The sequence below is a fragment of the Melanotaenia boesemani genome, chromosome 8, assembly GCF_017639745.1.
Source record: "Melanotaenia boesemani isolate fMelBoe1 chromosome 8, fMelBoe1.pri, whole genome shotgun sequence".
In the NCBI taxonomy this organism is placed as follows: domain Eukaryota; kingdom Metazoa; phylum Chordata; class Actinopteri; order Atheriniformes; family Melanotaeniidae; genus Melanotaenia; species Melanotaenia boesemani.
Window position 1 is genome coordinate 27,648,399 of NC_055689.1, and position 22,886 is coordinate 27,671,284.

Genomic DNA, 22,886 nt, shown 5'->3' on the forward strand with positions numbered 1-22,886 from the left:
GTAAAGAACAAGAGTTTCAACTGGAAATTAAAAGCAATATTGTCAGCAGTTCACAAAATTCAATTCAGTTCACCAATACTTGCACCGACAAGATATGAAACCTTTAACACCGATCATTTTGCAGAGGTTTCTTATTTTTCTTATTTTCAGAGATGTACATATATCAAATTGGAAATTTAAAGCAATGTTTTAAATGTGACCAGGAGGGCAAATCAGCAGCTTTATGGAGATAAGGTACCATGGGCTTTATCTCCATCCACCTGTGAAGTAAACTTGAGGCAAACTTTTCAAATCTTGCTTTTATAGAAACATGCACGAAACAAGCTAGTATTTCTTCTTGTTGTTGTTAAATGATCGGGAGCGAGTAAGATAGACTGTAAAGGAGGTGTTAATAGAAAGTGGTGTTTCAGGAAACTTTTTTTATGGCTGTAAATAAGATAATAATATTAAGAAACTTATTTTTATTTAAACAGTATTTTTTGCAGATAAAATCACAAAGTACTTTACAGGAAAGACATCCATAAAAAAAAAAAACAACTAACACTGCAGGGCAATCCAAAGTTTGGGGCCAGTGGAAGCAAAGGCTCTGTGGATGACAAGAGTCCAAGGTTCTGCTTTATTTCAGGAACCATCTGAAGCTATTTAAGGATCTTGTCAGGAAGCTATCATCCATCTACCTTTTATTACTTCAAGACAACAAGCTGCATGTCATCCGCATAGAAGTGATATGATATTAAAAGTGCATAAAACATGACCCAAAAGCACCATATGCAGGGTAAATAGTAATAAATAGTAATGAACAGACAGAAAAAATGGAGGAAGAAAACAAAACAAAACCAGTTTGGTCATCAGAGAATCTTTTTAACTGAATATGTTTTTTTTGTTTGTTTATTTTTCTCATGATAGCGAGTGTTGGTCATGTTTGGTGTGCGTAACATGCCATCTTTGCCAGACTGGTTTGCATTGACCATTTCGACCTGCCCTCATGTGCATCTTCTCTTTTTGTAAAGTAAATGGCACTTCAAGAGTGTGTAGACTTCTCAGCAAAACAAAACGTTTCCATTTTTTCTTTTTGTATTTCATTGTTGACATTTCCATTTAGTCTTCTTTTGTTTTTCTACATGTCCTGTCCAGCATTTTAGCAAGCAGAATGATGGGCTGGTGGCCACGTTGTGCAAAACAAACAAATTAGATCTACCAAGAGGCAGCTCAGTGGATATAAGGTTAATCTTGACACTCAAGTATTGTTCTTTATTTCCTAATTTGATTACTGATTAACTAACTCTGGAAATGACAGAGGGAACAAGGGAAGGGGTAGAGTGAGGAGAAGAGAAGAATGAGAACAAGAAAAAAGAGACAAAAGATAAAAAAAAAAACAGCAATAACAATTAAAACCCAAACAGAAAAACAAGACACCCAGCTACTATAGTTCTCCAGCTTCTGTAAGAAAGTAAAACCATCAGAAGCACCTTTAAGAAAACAAACCTAGAAAAACATTGACAAAAAGCAACTATTATATGAAAACTGCAGCTACAGGTGATGAAACCTGCAGGACAACACAGCAACTGTATAAGCATCATCTATAGCTTCTAAATGAGCACTTTAACATGTGAATCAAAAACTGCTGATGGGAACACTACCAGAGAAAAGTTTCCTTTCTTTTGGGCTCTTTTACACACAGTTGTGCGACAGGATTGACAAGATTACAATCACAATTTTATTAAAAGGCTAAAAACAAAAAAAAATTATGTTGAAACATCTGTATTGCATGCATCAGTGTAGCTGCAGTGAAAAAAAATACATCGATCTCCTTCATTTCACTGTTTAAATATATCTCACCAGATGCAGCAACCTGATGCTGGCACAGTACAATGCCAGCTTTCCCAAAGCTTTTCCATCCTGCACTGCATTGCATCTTTAGTTTTCAACTTCTAATCATGATGAGGGAAAGAAGAGAATCCCTCCTGCCAGGCTCCAAGCTTTTGTTGCAGTTTAATAGCCATTTTTTTTTTTTTGCTAATGAAGAGTCCTAAAAGTATTTTTCCACATGAAATTCAGGTCAAGCAGCTGCATGAAACATCTTGTCCATGTTCAGAACTTTGTAGCTTATTACAGCTGACTCAAACTGACAACATCCACCATTACAATGTGAATGCAGCCTGTTTCTCTTCACTGTGGCTTATTGTGTATCCTCTTCCATCTTTCCTTGACCTCCAGATGTTTATGAAGGTCAAGGAGAGGTGAAAATACCAAACGAAATAGTTTTGATTATTTGTACTTTATGTAAAAAGGCAGATATACAGTTGTCTATTTTGTGTGGCTCTGTGCCCACAAAGAGTGAAGCATTATGGGAACTTTTAGTCTTTTTTTATTAGGGGCATTTCTATATTGAAAGAAAAAAAATACTCTGAAGGCTTTTTTGGATGAAAGACATGTCAATCTTCTACTGATTGTCCTTGGAAAAGATTTCAGCTCCTCAACTCTGCTGCTCTGTCTAAAGTAAGCTATTCATTCAATTACTTGGCAACAATTTCTGAAAGTACTTTTCCTTTTCTTAAAAGGTTTCCACAGAAAGTTTAAATATGACCATCTGGGACTCCAGGTTAACACTAAAGAGCAACACAGACAACAAACAATTATGAAATAATACATTTGAAATTATGTATGAATAAAAAATTAAGCACAAATCTGAAATCTCTCCTAAATATTTATCTTTTAATTAGCAGTTTTCTCAACCATCATCGCCTGCAGCTTTTCCGACCGTCTTCACTGTTTGCACTGCAGACCAACTCGTTTAAACCGTTTCTGCTGAGTCAGCTCAGCCCTCCATCTGCAGGATGTTATAGTTGCAAAGTGCTGCTTTGATTCCTGGACAAAACCTCCAGAAGTGTTAGCATCAAAATGATGAACCTTCACTTTTAGTTAAAAACAAAATATCTCTTGAAGGATGTTAATATGTTGCCACAAGTGTGCATGTGTGCTAGTTTATATTGTGAGCAGAAAATTAAAAAGCAATTAGAAGGTGTCTAGAAAGTTCGTGACCTTTGGATATTTATATCAGCCAGCTTCAGAAGGTATGCTGTGGTATCTCACCTCAGTCCTGTAAGTTGCAAGGTAGGGCCTCCACATATCGAGCAGACCCCACAGATGCTTGATCAGACTGAGATAAGGAGATTATAGAGAAAAAGTCAGCCCCCAAAATTTGGTGTGTTCTTCAAACTGTTCTTGAACCATCTTTTTAGGGCACTTGGTGTCATGTCATCTCAAGGTGAAGGTCACACATAGACCTGGCCACCTTGTTTCATTGCTCCATGGTCCAGGTCTGATTCTTTCTGTAGTTGACATGGGACAGCAGGGACACCCTGAATGATCAGAGGCAACGCAGCAACATTTGCAACAAAATGAAATGTATTGTCTGATCTTCACTTTTTAATCAGCGATGACTTGTTCATCAATCTGAGCTCCAGTAGCTCTGCTGAATCAGACAGCATGAGTCAGCATTTAGCCCTCATCAGGCCTCGGCCACCCATAACCCCGTCTATGGTTCACCACTAGTCCTCTCTTGGACCAGTTTGGGTTGGTGATCACCCTGCAGACCAGTAACATTCTACAAGAGCTGCAGCTGTAGGTTGTTTGATGTTAGGTTGTATGAGTCGGCTGTCTAAAGACAATAATTCAGCCATCTTCTTTTCTTGTTTTAACATTTCAACTTCAGACAACAGAGCTCTGATTTTTATTTCCAACCCACAGCCAATAAGTGCTATTTAGCCTAATCCATCACAGTCATTAATGTTTCAGATGATTCACAGTGAAATCTAATAAGTTTGCTTTATTAAAAAATAAATAAATATGAAGTTTTTGTTAACTTGAGCAACTGAGCACAATTAACTTTTTAAAAATATAAATGAACTTGATAAATGTTAGTTTGCTGTAAGAACATAAGGTTGCTGAGGAAACTTATTTTGAGAAATACCACAAAATCTTGTTTTTATTCTCAACAGAGTGATTTAAAGTTCATCTAAAAGTAATCGATGAACCCAAAATCTTTTATTTCTCCATAACTTATTAATAATCATAATGACAAAGATAAAAGAAAACTAAAGAACAACTTTAAGACATTTTAGATTGAATGATTGGAAAATTGACATGACAGTATACACACACACACACACACACACACACATATATATATATATATATTTTAACCTCTCACTGAAATCATTGGAAACCTTTTTGTGCTATCTGAATTATTGATCAACCAAATAGAATAAAAAAAAAAGTGTCTTTTCAAAGAGTACTGGGTAATTTAAAGTTTTACTAAGCTCCCGAAGGAAAAGCAAAACTAAAAGTGCAAAGTTGCATGCACTGAATGACTTCTAACTTGTTGTTAATGGAACTGAATGGCATTGTGGGAAACCGCACCACAATCACCATTTTGCATGTATTCAGTTACATCAACGCATCTAAGTTACATTTATTTATTTTACTTTTTGCACTCTAAAGTTCATAGAACTTATTTAAGATTAATATTACTAACAATTAGATTAAAATAAAATTTTATCAACGAATTATATTCTGTTAAAACCAATGTAGCATTTTACAGTGTGGATACATGCTGTGTAACAGCAAGTTTTCACACGTTAAAATGGAAAAAGGTGTGGAAAAGCAGTGAATGCGTGGCTAATCTAGAAATCTCTCAAGTGATTGATGAACAGTCTGGCAGCTTAAATCAATGACCAAGTAGTTAAAATAAATGTTTTCAGGCCTGCAAGGGTTAAACAATGGGAAGCCGTGATTTAGAGGACATTCTTCTATACAAGCTTGCTGATATTTAGCAGCTTGCTGGTTGTTTATTAATAGGGACACTAAACTTGTGAGCATTCTTGTTTGAGATGCCTTCTGATAAGTAGCAGCGTCAGTTACGCATAAACTTGTTATGTCTGTGTCCAAGAAATCTGCTGGACACAAATCCCCAGCAGCTACAGATGTTATGAGAACACTGGAACCAAAGGATGACATGGTGTTATATTATAGAGTCACAAAGCCCTCAGAAGAAGAAAAGGTGAAACAAAGCATTCATAATTACTGTACCTCATTTAACCAAGTTTTCTTTAAATCCAAACCCTTCCCCCCCCCCAATCTAGTGTGTTTTTGCACCTCAGACTGGCCTAATTTTTATTATTTCTCATGCAGTCTGAACACCAACACACGATATATCGTGGGTTAATTAGCAGAACTTGCAGGCACAGCTGAACAACTTTTATTAGTTCAAAATGAGCTGGTGAAGCGCCCCTGATGAGTCACACAGCTCACACAATCCTGCACTGTCTCTGGTGTCGAGGACCTAATTCCCTATTAGAGCGGAGATTGCAGGAGGTTGGGATTCATATAAAGGGCCCCCAAAAACGAGGCGGCCTGACATCATCAAATCCGAAAGGTTACTGGCCAACGCTCGGCACTCTTGCTCAAGAAAAACACTATTGATATTCCGTAGGCTCGTTCGGGGACAATGACAGGGCCTGTCCCTCCCTCTCTCATGGCCTGGCATGGCAGAGATGTCACAGAGAGCACCAAACAAATGGATGGAGGGATAGGAGGGGATGAAGGGATGAGGAGGAGGCAGAGGAGAACAAACGCATTGTTCTCGGGGTGGAGAAAGGGGTATTGTGAAGAAGACAGATAGCTTATGTGGGAGAATGAGGTAGGGGAGGAGGGAGAGACGCAAAAAGGACAGAGAAAGGTGAAACCTGGCTTCTTTTTATTTATTTATTTTTTTTAGGTGTCCTCTTTTTTCTTTCTTTGCAGTTGGAGATAATCCATAATTCCACTTCGGGGGACACTGGCTAAAACTTTAAAGAGGACAGCAGGGACACTTTCAGCACACAGGAGCCACCTTCAGTTCCTATTTAAACAGCATCAACACCAGATCAGAGACTCCCCCCCAGCACAAAAGCCACAGAGGCTCCAGCCAGTTCTTAGCATGTGGAAAAACGCAGGTGCTGAGCAGGTAGGTTTGCCCGGCAGGTGCATGCCTGAACAGGTGACTTGATGTGAACTAACAGCACAGCTGTTTGAGCATAGGCCAGGACCTCGGAGAAAATGGAGGCTGCTGCAGTGTAAAGCCCCGCAGGCTTGTAATGTGTGACTGCCCCCACTCCCTCGGTAAACATCAGTGACACATATACACATGTAGTTAAAAGAGCGCACACATTTTTCACACCAAAAAAAACAGATTCTTTTCACACATGCAGACACGCAACATCGGAGCTGACTTCAACACTTATTTTTTTTCCCTTACCAACAACAAAATCAACAACACAAAAAAAGCAAATGAATTAATTGCATATCTGCTTTTTAAATATTTCATGCTATGTCGCTTGATTTCCATTAAGGCTTCTTCCATCTTCCAAACCAGCTTTGAAATCTGACAACTTCTGTTTGAATTTCAGATTTTATTAACAACCAGAAAGCTCCTTGGTTGTGTTGGGGGGAAAAAAAAACAAAAAAAACAAGATGTGATAATGATATTCAGTATAGGTATCAGAAGTATCAGAAGTAATGGGCAGATCAAAATAAGAGGAGGACACATTTCTATCTTGACATAATAATAAAAATAATAATAAAAAAATAACCCAGCAAACTAAACTGGATTTGGAATTTCCATGATTTTCCAGCCACAATAGCAACCTTCTCAAACTCTCCTCCAACAGACACAGGACACAGCCCACACACAGAAATAATAGGCAAACCACCAGCCGTGCAGGGTGAATACTTGCATAGAGAGAACCCAGAACAAATAGCAATCTCACATGCTTTTGAGGACAGGAAATATAAACCCCTCTGCATGGGAAAACAGTGACAATACTACGCCACATACTGCGAGAGTCACAGCAGAATTTTACATTTAAATATTCTGAAAATAAGCCAGTGCAGAGCAGATGCAGACTGGATGCCCGCCTCCATAAACACAGGAATTACACCAGGGAACAAACGTTTTACATTCATTTCCAGCAACTCATTCAGGGTGGTCTCCTGCTGGTGGGACAGAGACATGATCGGCTGGTACACATCCACAAACAGAAAAACAGTCTGCACTGTGACAACTGGATTCTCCCAAACAGATGTGAGGCAGGAATCATATCCTCCCCCTTATCTAATTTTTCCAATTAGTACATCCTTGACTCCTCTCTTCACAGCTTAGCCCCTCCCACCAGAGATGTGAGAAGAGGAGGCGAGGAGAGGAGTTGAAGTAACAGACATGTAATAAATTAAGTTGTGCTCAATTAATCTCTGTGTGACGTGCGACATCTGAATCCTTTTAAATTGGGATGTGCCCATTTCGCAATTTGGTAGATGGCTGATACCTGATACCAATTGTTCCTGTCATTAATTTAGCCTCTGATACCAGGGTAACTGTAACTGACATAAAATAAATAAATAAGTGAACATCTGTGGATCTCTAATTATAACATTTTAGGCTATATTTGATCATTCTTGTCAGATGAGAATTAAATTTATTAGCAAAAATGCAATTATTTAGTTGTATTTTAATAAGTGGGATTGCCCTGTCATGTCTTTACATGAACTTTCTAGAACTATTAGAATTTATATGTTTAGCCATTGCAATCATTAAACACTGTCTTCACTGCTATATCATAAGAATTTTTTATTTTTTTTCTTGACTCCAGTCGTTTTTATTAGTGTACAGAAAAGAGGTCAGAGAGAGGGTTAGTCGTGCATCAAAGGGCCTTGGGTGGGGCCAAGCACCTTAAAGGGCTGTAGCCTCTGTACATGAGGCAGCGGTTCAATCAGTTAAGCTTAACACTACGACATGATATCAATATGAATTTCACATTTAACACTTAAACACAAAACATTAAAATATAAAATGCTAAATATAAACTACTTTCTGAAATGTTTCCAGTCATTCAAAGGATAGAAGTTGCATCTCTTTCTTGTGAAGCGTGGTTCCTCAGCCTCAGGATGATACAAGGCAATGATGACTCCATGATGGTGCATAAAGAATGTCAGTGCACCATCAAAACCAGTCAGAAGCACAGTTTTAAGAATGAAGGTCTTGGTTCAAGCCTTGGCTGGGGCGAGGTTCAAACATCTGGCCTTTCTGTGTGGATTTTGCATGTTCTCCCGTGTATGCATGGCCTCTCTCCAGGTGTTTCAGCTTCCAACCACCGTCCAAAGACATGCATGTTAGGTTAATTGGTCACTCTAAATGCTCCCTAGGAGTGAGTGTGAGTGGTAGTTTGCCTTTCTGTGTTGGCCCTGCGATGGACTGGTGACCTGTCCAGGGTGTATCTGCCTCTAGCCTGCTAAAATGCTGGGATATGCTCCAGCTTTACCGCAACCCTTCTTTGGACGAAGCGGTATAGATAATGGATAATTGCTTTAATAAATAGTATGAGAAATGCTTTCTTTTCTAAATTACGTGTTTTCTTTTGCTTTGTTCATTTTTAATTTTGTTTTTCCTCTCAGGCACGTAATTGGCACCAAAACAAAGAACCAAGGCCATCTGGACAACCATTAGTTATTGCACTTATTTACAATGGGTCCCCAAAACGGTTTGGCATCATCCCAGTTCCATGAAATTCTCCCCTTAGTTGTGAATAGCTTTTTACTAAAACCAGTTACAAGGTTATACTCATCAGATACCATAAAAATATGTGAACCTCATGCAGTCAGTCTGATACCTGTTAAGATACTGAGTTAATGCTTTTTTGTAAGCAGACCATCATTTCTTCTGTTCTTCGTGCAGCTGGGCTGTTGTTCTTGTGTCATGTGCACAAACAATCCCACTGACAATAAAATATTTCCTTCAAATCTGCTCCAACTGGAATTAAAAGCCACTCTGTAGTACTCCAACAGAAACAAGAAAACAAACCTGTCACAATCACACCCACTTCCCCCCAGTCCTTTTCTTCACATCATAATCAGAATCTTGGCACTCAACCTGCCTCCCCCTCCCCCTCCCCACATCTGATTGATTCAGGCTGGACAGTTAGTAGATTTCCATCATCTAAACAAGCTGTGGTTGCTCTCTTTTGTCCTGCTGTTTGAGCAATTGTCAGCTCTGCATCTTCTTCTAACAGTCGGTAATCTCCCCGGTGTGTCCGCTTATTACCAACACAAGCTGAATGCACTTTGCTGCCACTATGTGAAGCGCTCAAGCAGAAATCAGACCAGGTAAAAGTATTGGTATGCCACCTGCATGTTTAGCTGGGAGGGCTTTGCACAGCCAATTTCTGATAGCGATTTATTAGCAGCAGGTAAGCTGTAACCGCTGAGTTGATGTGAGTTTTGGGAATTTATGTACACCGTATGCGGTGAGATGTTTACGCAGTTTTGGCTCTCAAAGGGAAATTATAATGACAGAAGAAGCAGCTTCAATAAATCAATAACAAATTACAGGGTGCTAAAAAGTGGCAAGAGCCTTTATTTTCATTCAACAGTACAAAAAGGAGAAGATATTTACAATTACATTAAAATTTCCATTATTTATTATTCCCCGCTGACGATCAGTAGTAGTCTTCCAGGTCAGCTTTATCCCCTTGGTTCTGAATCTGTTGCTGCTTCTTGTACAAATCGGCAATCTGCAGAGATTGAGGGGGAGAGATATTCAGAGGAAGGAGGAGTGGAGAGTTTGTTTGGAAGACAGAAAGCAGGATGGAGGGAGGGAGGAGGAGGAGGAGGAGGAGAAGATCATGAAGTCAGGACAGTAACACGAAGAGGAAAAGCTAAAAATATCAGTTTGATTATTCATTTTGGGGGGGGGGGGGGGGGGGTTGTGGGGGGGTCGAAGTCAGTGACTCCAAGCAGCAGACTGGGAGACAGAGGTTGTGTTCACTTATCAGGGTCATGGTGAGGAAGGCAGGGCAATGAATACTGTGAGCAGCGGGGGTGGGGGGAGCGCAGTCAGGAGGAAAACACTGAAACATCACATTATTTCTCCAACAATGTGGGGCTTTGATTCTTAGCCTGAAACTGATTGCCACCAGCGTGTTTTGGCTCGTGTTCAGCTTTCTCTGGAATGAGGTTAAGTTTCATTTTAATCATGTTCTTCATCAGAAGGTGGGAAACAATGTCGGCATTTAAATGCAGCCGGCGTTCCAGCTTAATTCCCAACTGTAATGAGCGCAGATCTAGACAAGACTCTTAATTCAAGCGAGTTAGAATATGCATTATTAAATTGTTCAGACTGAGCTTTGATTGTCTGAGGGAGGTGTTGGATTGTCAGTCGGAGTTTGTACATCCAGGACGACTCCTGATGCACAAATGTGGGATATGAAGCCATGTGAGCACGTTGCAAACCACAAACAAACTTTGTCAGGCAGCTACAGGTGGAGTTTCACGGATGAGCTGACGTCCATTCTGGTCAAAACACAACGGTTTTTTGAGATGGGATTTGGGAAATTTAACTTAACACTGGCCAGGAAGAAGTCTTTTTTCACACTGCCTCCCGAAACAAAATTCTTGACGTGGGAACCCATTAAGGCCAATGGTAACCAGTTTGACAAAAAGTACTGGTAATCGAAATTTGATTTCATAAACCGTATGTTTCATGAAAAATCTGGAGAACTCAAATCTTTTTCTTCTCAGCCTCTGAAGCAGGTAGAAACATAAAAACAACAATTTTAAGATTTTAGACCTTTCACTGTGATGCTTGACTTACCCTTTTTCCACCTTCGACTGTTTTTTTTCTACATTTTGCTGAATCACATTCACCACAAACTTAAACTTGTAAGACTTTAAGCAATCTGTTAATGGCCAGAGGGCAAAAAGTCCAGACTCTTGTTTCTCCTATTCAGCTGCTAGCAGCAGGTCTGAAGCATAAATAATAAAAAAACTGAATGGCTACCTGGTTGTTGATAAATAAAATCATATGTTTATACATGCAAGATGGGAATGCATCACCTAATCAGTTGCAGGTTTTGTTTCTGGTGTCTACAAGCCATTCCTAATCCCATTCTCAGGTGGAAAGCCGGATCAGTTGCCCTAGAAAAGTCTTGGAAATTCCGACATTGCATCAGGGCTTAAATGAAGCAGCTTTTAAATGACATGCATATGTAAATGTTGCATCGTGTCTTAAGGTTAATTCACACCAGATGTTTTAATTTGCAGCCTCTCTGAGGCCACAGCAAGTAAGATCATCAAACATCATCGCTCTCTAAAGATGATTCAGATGAGTGTGCTCTCTGTTGACAAAGAGGAATGCAGTGCCATTTTCTGCAGCCTTTTTAGCAATACTTGAGCTGTGCTGTTGCCTTAAAAAGGTTCATGTAACTTGATTACAAGTATGCTGGATGTTTTTATTTGATTAATTTTACATTTTACCTCAGAGAAAACAGGTTGGTCTTTCCTTTTAGACAAGATGTAACATCTCAGAGCTGCAGCAGTGTGAATGATGGCCAAAGCTTTTTGCTTTGTTTTTGCTGCTTCACTGGAAAATACTTAACTGTAATCCCAAGGGTCGTACTGAGCTGTGGGCCTGGCCTAATGTCCTGTGCTACATACCAACTAATAAGTCAGGGCATTTACAGTCCATTAACTGTGCCACACAGACGTCATACTTATATTGCAGCTTTTACTCTTATTTAGGTTCTATAATGTTTTCCAATGCGTTTACCATTCAACCCTTTACCCACTCCATTATAAAGTAGTGGTTTGTACAACCAAAACATTTATAGACTAATCTAAAAGTACACCTGTAACAGTTTGTTGATTCAGAAAAAAATATGCATGTTATTGCATATGAATATAAAAGGTTTAGGGCTGTATTAAAATGTTTCTTAATCATTCAGGTTAAAGCTTTATTTTCCATCAGAGTGAATATTTCTGAACTGACAGTTTTTTATGTGTTTCTGTGTTAACAAGAAAAGAGAATGTTTTTTTATTACAGAGATTCTATGTGATCACTGTTTAAGGGGATTCTGTATAAATTTAAGTTAAGTTACAGCTGCTCTGCAGGTTCCTACGATGCTATATGATTCACTGCTAGCTGCTTCAGAATATATTGCTCTGACCCCACCACTAAACCCCAGAGGAGCTGCTTTACCTCACTGGTATATGGCTTCCTTCAATGTGCTGCAGGAGACTACAACATAAAGTACTGCCACTATAAAGAATAAAAAAAAATTTAAAAAAATTGTCCTTGCAGCGCTGTTCACCCTTGAGATTTTATGGGACCGCTTTTGTGAAGTGACCACAATGGTGATGCCGATGATGATGCTCCATCTTTTCACGACAGTTTGATTAAAACGTCCAAACAAACGTGGTAGAATTTTTATCAGCTTCTTCTTTGTTACAGTGCAGGAGGACGACTTCTTTTGCTTTATTTCACTTGCTGCTTAACCCGTGCTTCAGTGGACTGTGGGCTTCACATAATTGGGAGTTTTAATAAAATTTGACATACCTGAGCTCCAGTTGTGGAGTCTTCCGGCTTCTTGTCATCTCTGATGCGAAGAAAACGGGGGAACCGCAGAGAAATACCTTTCTCTGGATCCACCTTAGGATTGAAAAATAGCCAGAATTACAAGTTTTAAACAGGTAAAAAGCTGCAAGAGCATTTGTCCTTTGTTACTTGTAGTCTTCTTTTCTGACAGTCTGGGTTTTAAAGTCATTAAGACTCCATTAGTGCAGTCTCATCCCAGCTCCAAAACTAAGCCTTTGTCCTACTTCAATTTATATGCCTCTCTAAGCCTTTTATTACCTTCACCAGATGGATATATTGCATTTTCCTCTTCAGTATAACAAGACCTGCTCGAGAATGAGGAAATGTGGGATGTGAATGACTGAATTAAATTTTTTTTTAAAGATTATAAACTTGAGTGCTGTTATTTTCTAAGACACCTGAAGTTGGTAAATGGAAAAAAAATGCCACAGAGAAGCAGTCTAACAGATGAAGGAGAACTCTAAGATGTGGTAATAATCTACCAACAATTTTAATCTAAAATAAAAAAATCTAATCACAGGCGAATGTGATGAGTAAATTTTAATGGCCATTATGCTACAGCCAAGCATAATGGCTAATTTCATTAAGGAATTGTTTGTATTTTGATGCACAGATATGACTTGTGCAAGCATTATTTGTACAGATGCATACAGAAATTCTCATGAAAGTAGCCATAGTAGCCATTTTATGACAGGACAAAGTTATTTGTAATACATTTACATGCACAGCCAGCAAAAACACAACACTGCCATGTAAACAACATTTTCTGTTTATATTAACTTGAATAAAATCATATTCAGAGTAAACAGTCATCAAATTAAGGTGATATTAATTAAAGATCCAAGTCAGGAATTTGATGTTAAGCAAAACATTAAGAGAGTTCTCTGGACACAAGCTCATCTCAGATGGGCAGAAACAGAAGACACGCATCAGCTGATGCCAGACATCTGTTTCTTCGTGCCAAATATCAGAAAGGCCACTGAGGTTGTTGTAAGTTAAAGGTGGAAAAGTCAGCATCTGTGATGTGTGCATAGAGGAGCAGAGGTACTTATGCCATGGCTGAATTTCCTTCGGTTGTGAAGATAAAACTGAAACAATTGTTTTTTTGGAACAGAGGATGAAAGATGAAGCTAAATCTCACTTTAAAAATAGTGATGTTGAAAATCTGGGGGTAGCCATGGACTCAGTATTACTCACTCATACTAGCATGTTGTGAAGTCGGTCTGTTATCACTGTAAGAACATACAGGATTAAAGGACTGATGTCCCAGCAAGATTTATAAAAACCTGTCCATAAATTTATCTTTAGTAGATTAAAGTAATGCTGTTGCTAAAAAGTCCGTCAGACAGCTGCAGTTAGTCCAGAACGCTGCTGTTCGAGTCCTTACTAAGACCAAGAAAGTGGACCATATAACTCCAGTCCTCAGGTCTTTACACTCGCTTCATGTTTGTCAAAGAAATGACAAAATTCTGCTGTTAGTTTACAAAGCACTGAATGGTTACCAAAATACATACAGGATCTTCTGGTTCATTATAAACCAACCAGATTCCTCAGGTCATCAGGGTCAGGTCTACTTCCTGTTCCCAGAGTCAGAACTAAACATGGAGAGGCAGCGTTCAGCTTTGATGCTCCTCACGTATAGAAGAAAGTACCACTTCCTGTTTTAGATCAAAATTAAAAATGTTTTTATTTGCTGCCTTTTATTAAAACAACTGTTAATTCCTCAAACTGTAACTTTTATTTCTTGCATTTTATCTCTTATTTCCAGTCTGGTCTAAATGCTATTGAAACTTTTACTGGGCAACAACAAGGAAGACGAAGTGGTGCATGAATACATTTTACTATGCAGAGTGAGAGATGAATACTGGTGCTATAGTGGCAAGTTTTTTATTGTCCACTGTGGGAGTCTGTGACCGACATGCAACCAAATTATGGCTAATTAACAAGTATCTGTTCCAGCAAGTCCAGCACTGTTTACTACATTTTCAATAACTCCACAATGTGGTGCTCATTAGGACTTTTCATTGAAACAGAGCATAACAAGCAGAATTTTATCAGCGGAAACACATGAGGGGGATTAACTGGATGAACTGACCAGTCCCATGGCAGCCTTGTGGACGGGCGACAGAGAGAGGTCGGCACACTTCACTTCCCAGACCTGCACGGCATCCAGCCACAAGTCAGGCTCAGCTGACTGGTCCACACGGTAGTAGGCTCGAGGTTTGGGCAGGATGTGCTCCTGAACAACACAAAATGAATAAAAGCTGGTTGATACTTGTTGGTAAAACATCTAATTAGTATGAAGAGTTCCCAGAGAGGTTAAGTTTCCAACCATAGAGCAAAGTTGGAATCTAAACAGCATGCACACACTGGAAATACATTCATGCGATCACACAGTGTAAAAGTGGGACAATGCCTTTGCAGAAAAGCTGGTGTGGAGACAGCGACAGAGTGGCTGTGGTGCCTAACAATCATATCCCAGGAGGCAAAACAGAGTTCCAGCACATTTATATTGAAATATTCCCTTCCTGCCTGGAGACAACAATAAAAGGGAATTTCTAAACCATATCATCATATACCTATGTGAAAGATTTCATTCGGGGAACAGCTACAGACACACAGTTTTGTTACCTGAAATTCTCCTCTAGGAAATAAAAAAAAAAAAAAAGATCATAAAACCTGACGACTGAGCTCGGGGTGCTATCAAACCGTTTATGCCACATGAGCCATCCTGTGGTTGTTGATGCCACTTTTTAACAGCATCATACTCTTCTCATTTAGGAGAAACAACTATTTCAGGGGCTGTGAGCCTGAAACCCTAATATAACTAGACTGCAGAGGTGTCCACAGAAGTGGGTCAGAGAGAAGTAATGTTGGCAAAAGAAAAGGTCCAACAGCAGCGATGCCGTTTCCTCACATTATTTATACTGCAGGCATTCAAGTGATGCTCTAATATGCACTGAATTACAATGAGTGAGCCGGTAGGTCTGCAGTCTTATAAAATATTGCTGCTGATTATCATGAGCCTCTTAGCTGCAAAACAGGATTCAGCAATGACATTTTTCAACAGTAAAACTAAAACTCCAAGTCCTAATAATCTTAAAAGAGAAGCTAATTAGACAAATATATGATCCAGTATAATCTTCAATCCTGCACATTAGCATGGAGGAATTTGAGACATTTTTTTTTTTTTACCAAAACAGTTTCATCTGTGTAGCTGTAAGGGTGGATTTTCTTATGGGTCCCCTCCACCACAGTATTTCTCTTGGATTAAAGTAAAAATTTTCATTTGGCTACTCTAAATCTTTAAAGAGGCAAAAAGCAGAAATTCATCTTTTCTAGACTGAAGGAATTAAAAAATGTCTATGTGAAGAACTAGAGGTGTAATTTCATCTGGAGTATTGTATGACGTCACACACTGTCTCTCTGTGTTGATCTCCAGCCCTGTGTTTACCAGCCGGTCCGACCGCGCGTTCATGTACCTCCCTCTCTATAAAAGGCCGGAGCAAGATCAACTCATACCTTCAAAGCAAAAGCAAAGCAACTCTAAAATAAAAAAAAAAGAAAAGATACTACGTTGTTGGTGAAGAAGTAGTCGGATAAAGAAAGGGACATAACCTGGATCATTGGCCTGGTATTTCCGAAGTGGAGAACAATGCGAAAGCTAAAGAGGCTACAATTTTAAGGCCCCCACCCAGCGTACATTGCACCCAATCCTTAAGGCCCGTTCGTCAGGTGGTGAGACAACAGAAGGTGGGTTGGGAGACAATTTCACCTTTAAATATGAGCTCATGGTCTGCAGCTGGAAAAGGAATGAGATCCTGCCCCAAGTGGAGAAGTTCAAGTATCTTGGGGTTTAGGAGTGAGGGAAAAATGGAGCAAGAGATCGACCGGCAGATCAGCGCAGCGTCGGCAGTGATGCACTACATCGGTCTGTTGTGGTTCTTCTTGCAAACCTCTCATGTATACCACTGTTGACTGTTTTCCCTGTTGGTTGACTTGTGGACATGACAGTCATGGTGAGAAACGTCTTTAGTTTCTTAGACATTAGCCGGGGTTCCTCTCTGCCCCAGTAGACCATTACAGAACTAATGTCAGTCATTTTTCATCTGTACATGGTCTAACACTTTTGGATTTTGGTGAATGTTAAATATGACTACGAATGATTTTTTTAAAATAGATTATATACATATTTTTTCCATAAATTAATTTTCTTCTGTTGTTTGTTTAGTGTGGCTTTGTAACAGCTTTCCAGGGACAACAGATGAAAGATGACCTTTTTAGCCTATTCTGCTGCATTTACAGCAATGTTTTTTTCATGTGCAGTTTCTTTAAAATAAACTAATAAGATGGAAAAATAAAGGAAATACTAAGTTATTCCAAGTTTACTTTCCATTTTAAACAATCAACTGCAGCTGGTTCTGTGTTGCAAATGACCCTGAGATAGATTCAGGAGTTTCAACTTTCAATTTCAAATTACTTTATAATCCCAGAGGCTTACATACATTTGCCACTCGCAGATAGGTAACGCCGACTCATTTTCCTCAATAAATAAATGACCAAGTATATATATATTTTTTTCATTTCATTAGTCTAATTGGTTTCTCTTTATCTTTTTCTCAGATAATCTGTTGATGCTTTAGGTTAAATTTATGCAGAAACAGCAAATCCTAGAGTGCTAACATACTTTCTGGCAGCAGCCTATATTAAATTGAGTACTTATTAAATGGGCCAAGTACTGTATTAAGTATGGGTGATGAAACAATGCAAGTGTATGTGCCTTCAGGAATAATATAATTACACTTCATATTAGCCTGAAAGTGCCAATGCTATTTTAGTTACATGCAATTACTTGGGTTGATTTGACAGTATTTACTCCTCAGAGTGAGAGAACAATTAATCTAATGTGTGTCCCTATGACACTTTTTTTTTTATTTACTCTGGAGTATTTTTTCTCCCCTAACGTGCAGCCTGAAGAAAATTTTCATTTACTAAAAGTCACACAGCTGTTTGATTAGAAAGAAGTAATAGTTAATGAACAAAATAAAATATGAACTCCATATGTTTTAGCAATGTTTGTGTTGGCCATTGTGATGTGCAATTTGTCAGGTCAACTCATAAAACAGTCACTTCCTACAGACAATAAAAGCACATGGAGTTGCACATACTTCTGTTATGCCTAATGGACTTCATGCTGTGAAATATCTTGAACTAAATTTTATATTTCAAAGCTGTAGGGTTTAAATGACTATCAGATGAGCCAACTTTATCAGACAGAAACTATGTACTCATTTTAAATTAATAGTGATAAACTCCAGGAATATCTATAATTGAAAGACTTAAATTATCTTTATACAGAGAAGATGAAACAACTTTATCGTGAAAATGAGTTATTATGGTTAACTGGTTAGGTATCCTTCCCCATACAATACAGCGGATCAGTGCGGTCCTCGTTACAACACAGCACCTCACTAACTAGAGGAGTGTAAACAAGCCAATTGTGTCCCTGTCGACAGTCCCATTGGCCTGCAGCACTGCTGCACAAGAGCAGCGCAACAACACCACTGGCTCGCCTTATTTCACCATCCATCAATTTCATTACAAACACTACAGTGCAGGCTGTTCTGGTCAGAGACAAAAAGGTTACACCTCCTTCTCAAGCATGACTACACTGTGGTCATTATGTACTCTGCAGCAACTTGAAAACCAGACTCCATCCCTTTAATCTTTAAGTAACCAACTATATCTAAAATCAGGTTTGTACGATCAGATTTATTTTAAAAATTTGTGATTTTTTCCAAACAGACTGCTGCAATTTAAAAAGACTTACTCCTGCAAAACAGGTCTAAATTTAGCCGATAAACTCAAGAGGCCTCAAATGAATTCTGACTCACAGAGCAGCGATCATTTTCAGAGAGCAGTTGTCAATTGTTTCAAATGCTGCTGCTCTGGAACAAACCTCTTCATATGCAAATTGAAAAAGCAATTCATTATCTAACGTCAGAGCGTGCCCGCACAGCTCCTCTGAACACTTTATTTTTGTAAATAGGTGAACCAGCAGTAGGTTAGGGTTTTCCAAACAAACATTTTGCTAATTTGCAAAAAGAAGCATATGCTTTAAAGTCAAATTATGGTCATTTTTTCTGATTTCTTTATTGACTGATAGGGCATGAAGCAATAAGGGTAAAACAACTTTTCATAAAATAAAATTTTTTGTTAATACCACAAGGTGCTGCTTACAAAATTGGCCAAATTTTACAAGTCCATCTGCACTCTGGTTTTCTAACTCTCTTCTAAATAAAACAACTCAACTTGTAACTAAAAAGATAAAATGACTAATTTGTGGTATTACAAAAACTCTAAAGACCTTAACAACAGTCGTTCAGGCTCTTCCAACCCCTAAAATAATTTAGTTCAAGTAGTATGCAACATAGTTCAAAGCCCTGGTTATGACTTAAAAGAACTGAAGGCACCAGTGGGGAAGGGGTGGGGGTTTGTTTTTAATCAGGCTAGTCAGTGCAACAGTCATGCAGTGCCACTTTACCTTTAAGAACTTGTAATGCTGCTCCAGATCTTCATCCTTGAAGCCTGTCCCGATCTGGAAGAGAACGAAAGGAGATGAGAGAGACACACACATACATCCTCAGATATACGCATACACATATTCCATCGTGGTGAGACAGCAGACATTTGGCAGCGAGCAGCAGAACACACACACACACCGACACACACACACCACAAGCATCTTGTCTGCCTGATTTGCCTCAAGTGTCATGTCACGTCTCAAAGGACTTGAACCTGCTGAGACATAAGAAACACCTAACAGGCTGACACCTGCTGAGAGGGAGGGAGGGAGGGAGGGGGGAGGGGGGCTGGTGCATGATGCAAATATAGCATTTTGTCACCCACAGACATATTCTGCAGGTGTCCATGAAAAGCTTTAAAGTACAAGTCTGGCATCATTCAAGGCTCAGATGTGTGTAATTCAACTGGGGGCGCCTTTATGTATTATTTAGGTCTTATCCTTCAGTGAAGGCTAAGATCGCTACCAAACCGATGGAGGTAGAATTAGTTTAAAGTGAGAACACCTCAAATGGAGCACTGGGACAATTACACAGACTCGTTTGTTTTGTGTACTGATAATCAAATCTCTCCAGTAGCTTCATCCAATCAATACAGGTGTTTGAGAGATAACATTACCCCCCGCCAAAAAAAAAAAAAAAAAAAAAAGAAACAAAAAACTGCAGCTGTCTTACATTTTGACTTAGGTGCCAAAAAATGGTTCTGGTTTGAGAACAGAGAAAGGAGATTAGAGACCAGGGAAAGCTTAAATTCATTCTAATGAAACACCTTCTTCATGCTGCTTTTGTCTTATTATTAGGTGGCATATTTACTACAGTGGCCTTAATACACAGAAAAAAAAGGACAAAACTGGCAAAAAGCAACATCAGCTTTTTTTAAAAAAATCAAATTACTTCATTGATCTCAGATGAACATGCATGTATGTATGTATGGATGGATGGATGGATGGACGGACGGACGGACGGATGAATTGCTTTGTTGCTGAGGGTGACAGCTGCTGGAAATACCATCATGTTCTCTGCATGTCAGACTGACATCTTGTTTGCTTCAGCTTTGTCATAATTATTTTATTCTGAGATGTCATATTTCCACCAGTACTGTTACACATTTTACTACAGAGTCCCTATAGCTCACAAGCTTCTGTACAAGAACTTATCAATCAACAGTAAAGTTTAATGCCAGCTGTACATGTTGTCTTTGTATCCCCCCCGTGTGTGTGTGCGTCTCCTACATGTATGAATACTGTGATTGAGTTTTCTGTTTGTGTAGGGTACCCTCGTTTCATGTCTTCCTGGTGGGGAGAAGGTTATGCAACTCAAGTCCTCTCTGTTTGGCAGCACTCTGCACTTTTTAAGAAGGTTCCTTGATTTTTCTCTCTTTTGACACAAAGTATTCAAAACAAGCTGGTTGCCCTGAGTCATTCCTACCTGCTATAACCAAGCAACAAATCATCTACCAAGAAAGCAAGCTGTAAATAGATATGGCATTTGACATAGCTAAACAAAAACTAGCATTGAATGGGTTAGGGGATGGATTTAAAAGCCAATAACAGCAAAGTAATAAGTTGGATGTATGTTGAAAATATGACACATATTTAACATTTCCTTGAAATGTCTGAGATTTATTGTAATGTATTCCTCTGCTTAAAAAAAAAACACAAAAAACAAACCACAAAAAAACACAATCAAGTATAGCATTAAGGAGCCTCTTCAGTGTTGGTCCTGCTTTCCCAGTGCTACAAACAAACTGAAGCACTGCTGTTATGACTGCACCATCTCCTCTGTTCTGATAAAAATCTCTGTGGAGCAGAACTGATCTTGGATATGCTGGGGGTGATCTGCCCCCAGAACATTTTAGCAGAATATTAAGAAGTGGGAGAGGAAAAAAAAGCAGGTTGAATTAAGCTTTCATTTTTTATTTTCTGCCTTTGTTTTATCAAAATGTTGGAAAGTCCAAGCACGATGAAATGCAGCGTACAGGAGCAGTAAATGCTGCAGTCACATAACATATGCACCTAATAGCTGCTGGGTTGACATGAAGCGTCACCTCATGTTTTACAGAACACATGTGCCTTGATCTTAATTAATGCAACAGTTTATTTGAGAAATTTACAGTTCGTTGCAGCTTTTAAGACAATCTTTGCCGATTGTACATGCATAGTTACAGTGATTGTGCATTGGACACTGAATGCTGCCACAGGTAAGTTCAATACATTTGCATTATTAGAGGAGAGCAAAATTTAAGTGCAAGCATTCCAGCTCCCATATAGACATGGTGGAAAAAAATCCTGAAATATCTTCAGTGATGTACTCAAGCAAAAATCTGTCTAGAAGTACACTTAATGTCCACACGTAGAGATATTTTCTACCTCACAGAGGTGGTAAAAGGAGGAAAAGTTGTGTGCATTGAAGACAAGCAATGTTTTACTACAACACTAGAGCCCTCTGGTATTTTTACACATGAACAGTAAAAACTTTCTGGAGAACTTGCGGACAGTTCAGGCAGGGCTTTCTCAACAGCTGCTGTTTAAATATGCACCTCACAGCGGGAGCATGGGTGCTGAAGATGAGCCCTCACAGCTGGAAATCAAGAGGGGGGGTGTCATAGTGGATCACAGACGGAGCAGGAAATGATGCAAATAGCACACTGTGGAAATTACTGTTTTGTTTACAACATGCCAAGTATGGCTGATGATGCTTCTGGATGACTGATTGCATTGATATTTATACCACATACATTTCAACACATTTACAATGTCAGGCAAAAGAAGAGCGATATGCACAACGATGAGAAAGTCTTCAGCCACCAATTATTTCTTTTTATACCATGGTGTGGGTGAATACTTAATTCTGATTGGCTGTTGGGTGTCCGTTAAAAAGTGTTATAGGAAACCTATTTAAAAAGTTCCGGTCAAATAGCCTTACTGTTGGCTAAATGCTAGTTGGTAACCGTGGCAACAGAAACTCAGAATATATGTTAACATAGCGTTAAGCAATCATCTTACTTCCCTCCACTGATTAGGTCTAATACAACAGCTGCGGCCGACCGAGTTGCAGGTTCTGTGTCAGAACTGGTTACCTTGGCAACACATCACAACGAGATATTAAATAGCCCACTCAGCCGCTTCTTGTGAAAAATTTACTCGTCTGGCATTTTCCCCTACATATTTTGCTTCAAAGGACCTGACTTTCATGTGATCTTTTGAAGTGGCCAGGATGTAAAGGTTTTCTTTAAACACTGGCTCATTTTCACTCATTTTCAGTCCACTTCTTGTACCTGACCACTTGACGAGTCATGTGTTTTGTTTGTAAAGGGATTTAATACCGACCTAAGAACCATTTAAGCATTAAAAAGGGCACTTACATTAGCCCAAGGGATCAATCATTATTGTGCCTACATATACTTTAAGTAGGACAAATTTTCACGTTTGTCAGCTTTTTCATTTTAAACCAGCAGTCCATCTCAAATGCTAAATCAATAAACATTTCTAAAAAAAAAACAAACAAAACTGTTTGACAGATATAAATTAGCATTTTTGCTCCAATGATCCAGTGATTCCTGAAGAGCTATTAGCTGGACACCTGCTATGTCCTGGCTTGCTGAGCGGTGTCCTAACAAAGCAAAACTAAAAAAGAAGCTAGAAGTTACAGCTGTTTTAATGAAGCACCAGATTTGCATTTTTTTTTCTGCAATTAATGAAGAAATGAGAGGTGGCTCAAGACTTCTGTACAGGTCAGCTGATAAGAATATGTGTAAATCATTTAACTCCTACAAACACATATTTTCTTTCTTCTATTCCTCCCAAAGATTAATGGCTATATTCACACACTGCATTACTGGT

At 38.9% G+C, this 22,886-nt stretch overlaps 1 protein-coding gene across 1 annotated transcript in view; it reads right to left on the minus strand.

Annotated features, from left to right (window-relative positions):
• Nucleotides 1-9,425: 9,425 nt before the first annotated feature.
• Nucleotides 9,426-22,886, minus strand: part of lig1 (ligase I, DNA, ATP-dependent) — a 62,263-nt gene continuing 48,802 nt past the window's right edge. The window contains exons 24-27 of the mRNA XM_041992723.1: nucleotides 19,008-19,061; nucleotides 14,559-14,702; nucleotides 12,425-12,517; nucleotides 9,426-9,605 (exon numbers count right to left, since the gene is read on the minus strand). Of these exons, the coding sequence (XP_041848657.1) occupies nucleotides 9,531-9,605; nucleotides 12,425-12,517; nucleotides 14,559-14,702; nucleotides 19,008-19,061 (366 nt within the window). The 3' untranslated portion in view covers nucleotides 9,426-9,530. The remainder of the gene's footprint in view (nucleotides 9,606-12,424; nucleotides 12,518-14,558; nucleotides 14,703-19,007; nucleotides 19,062-22,886) is intronic.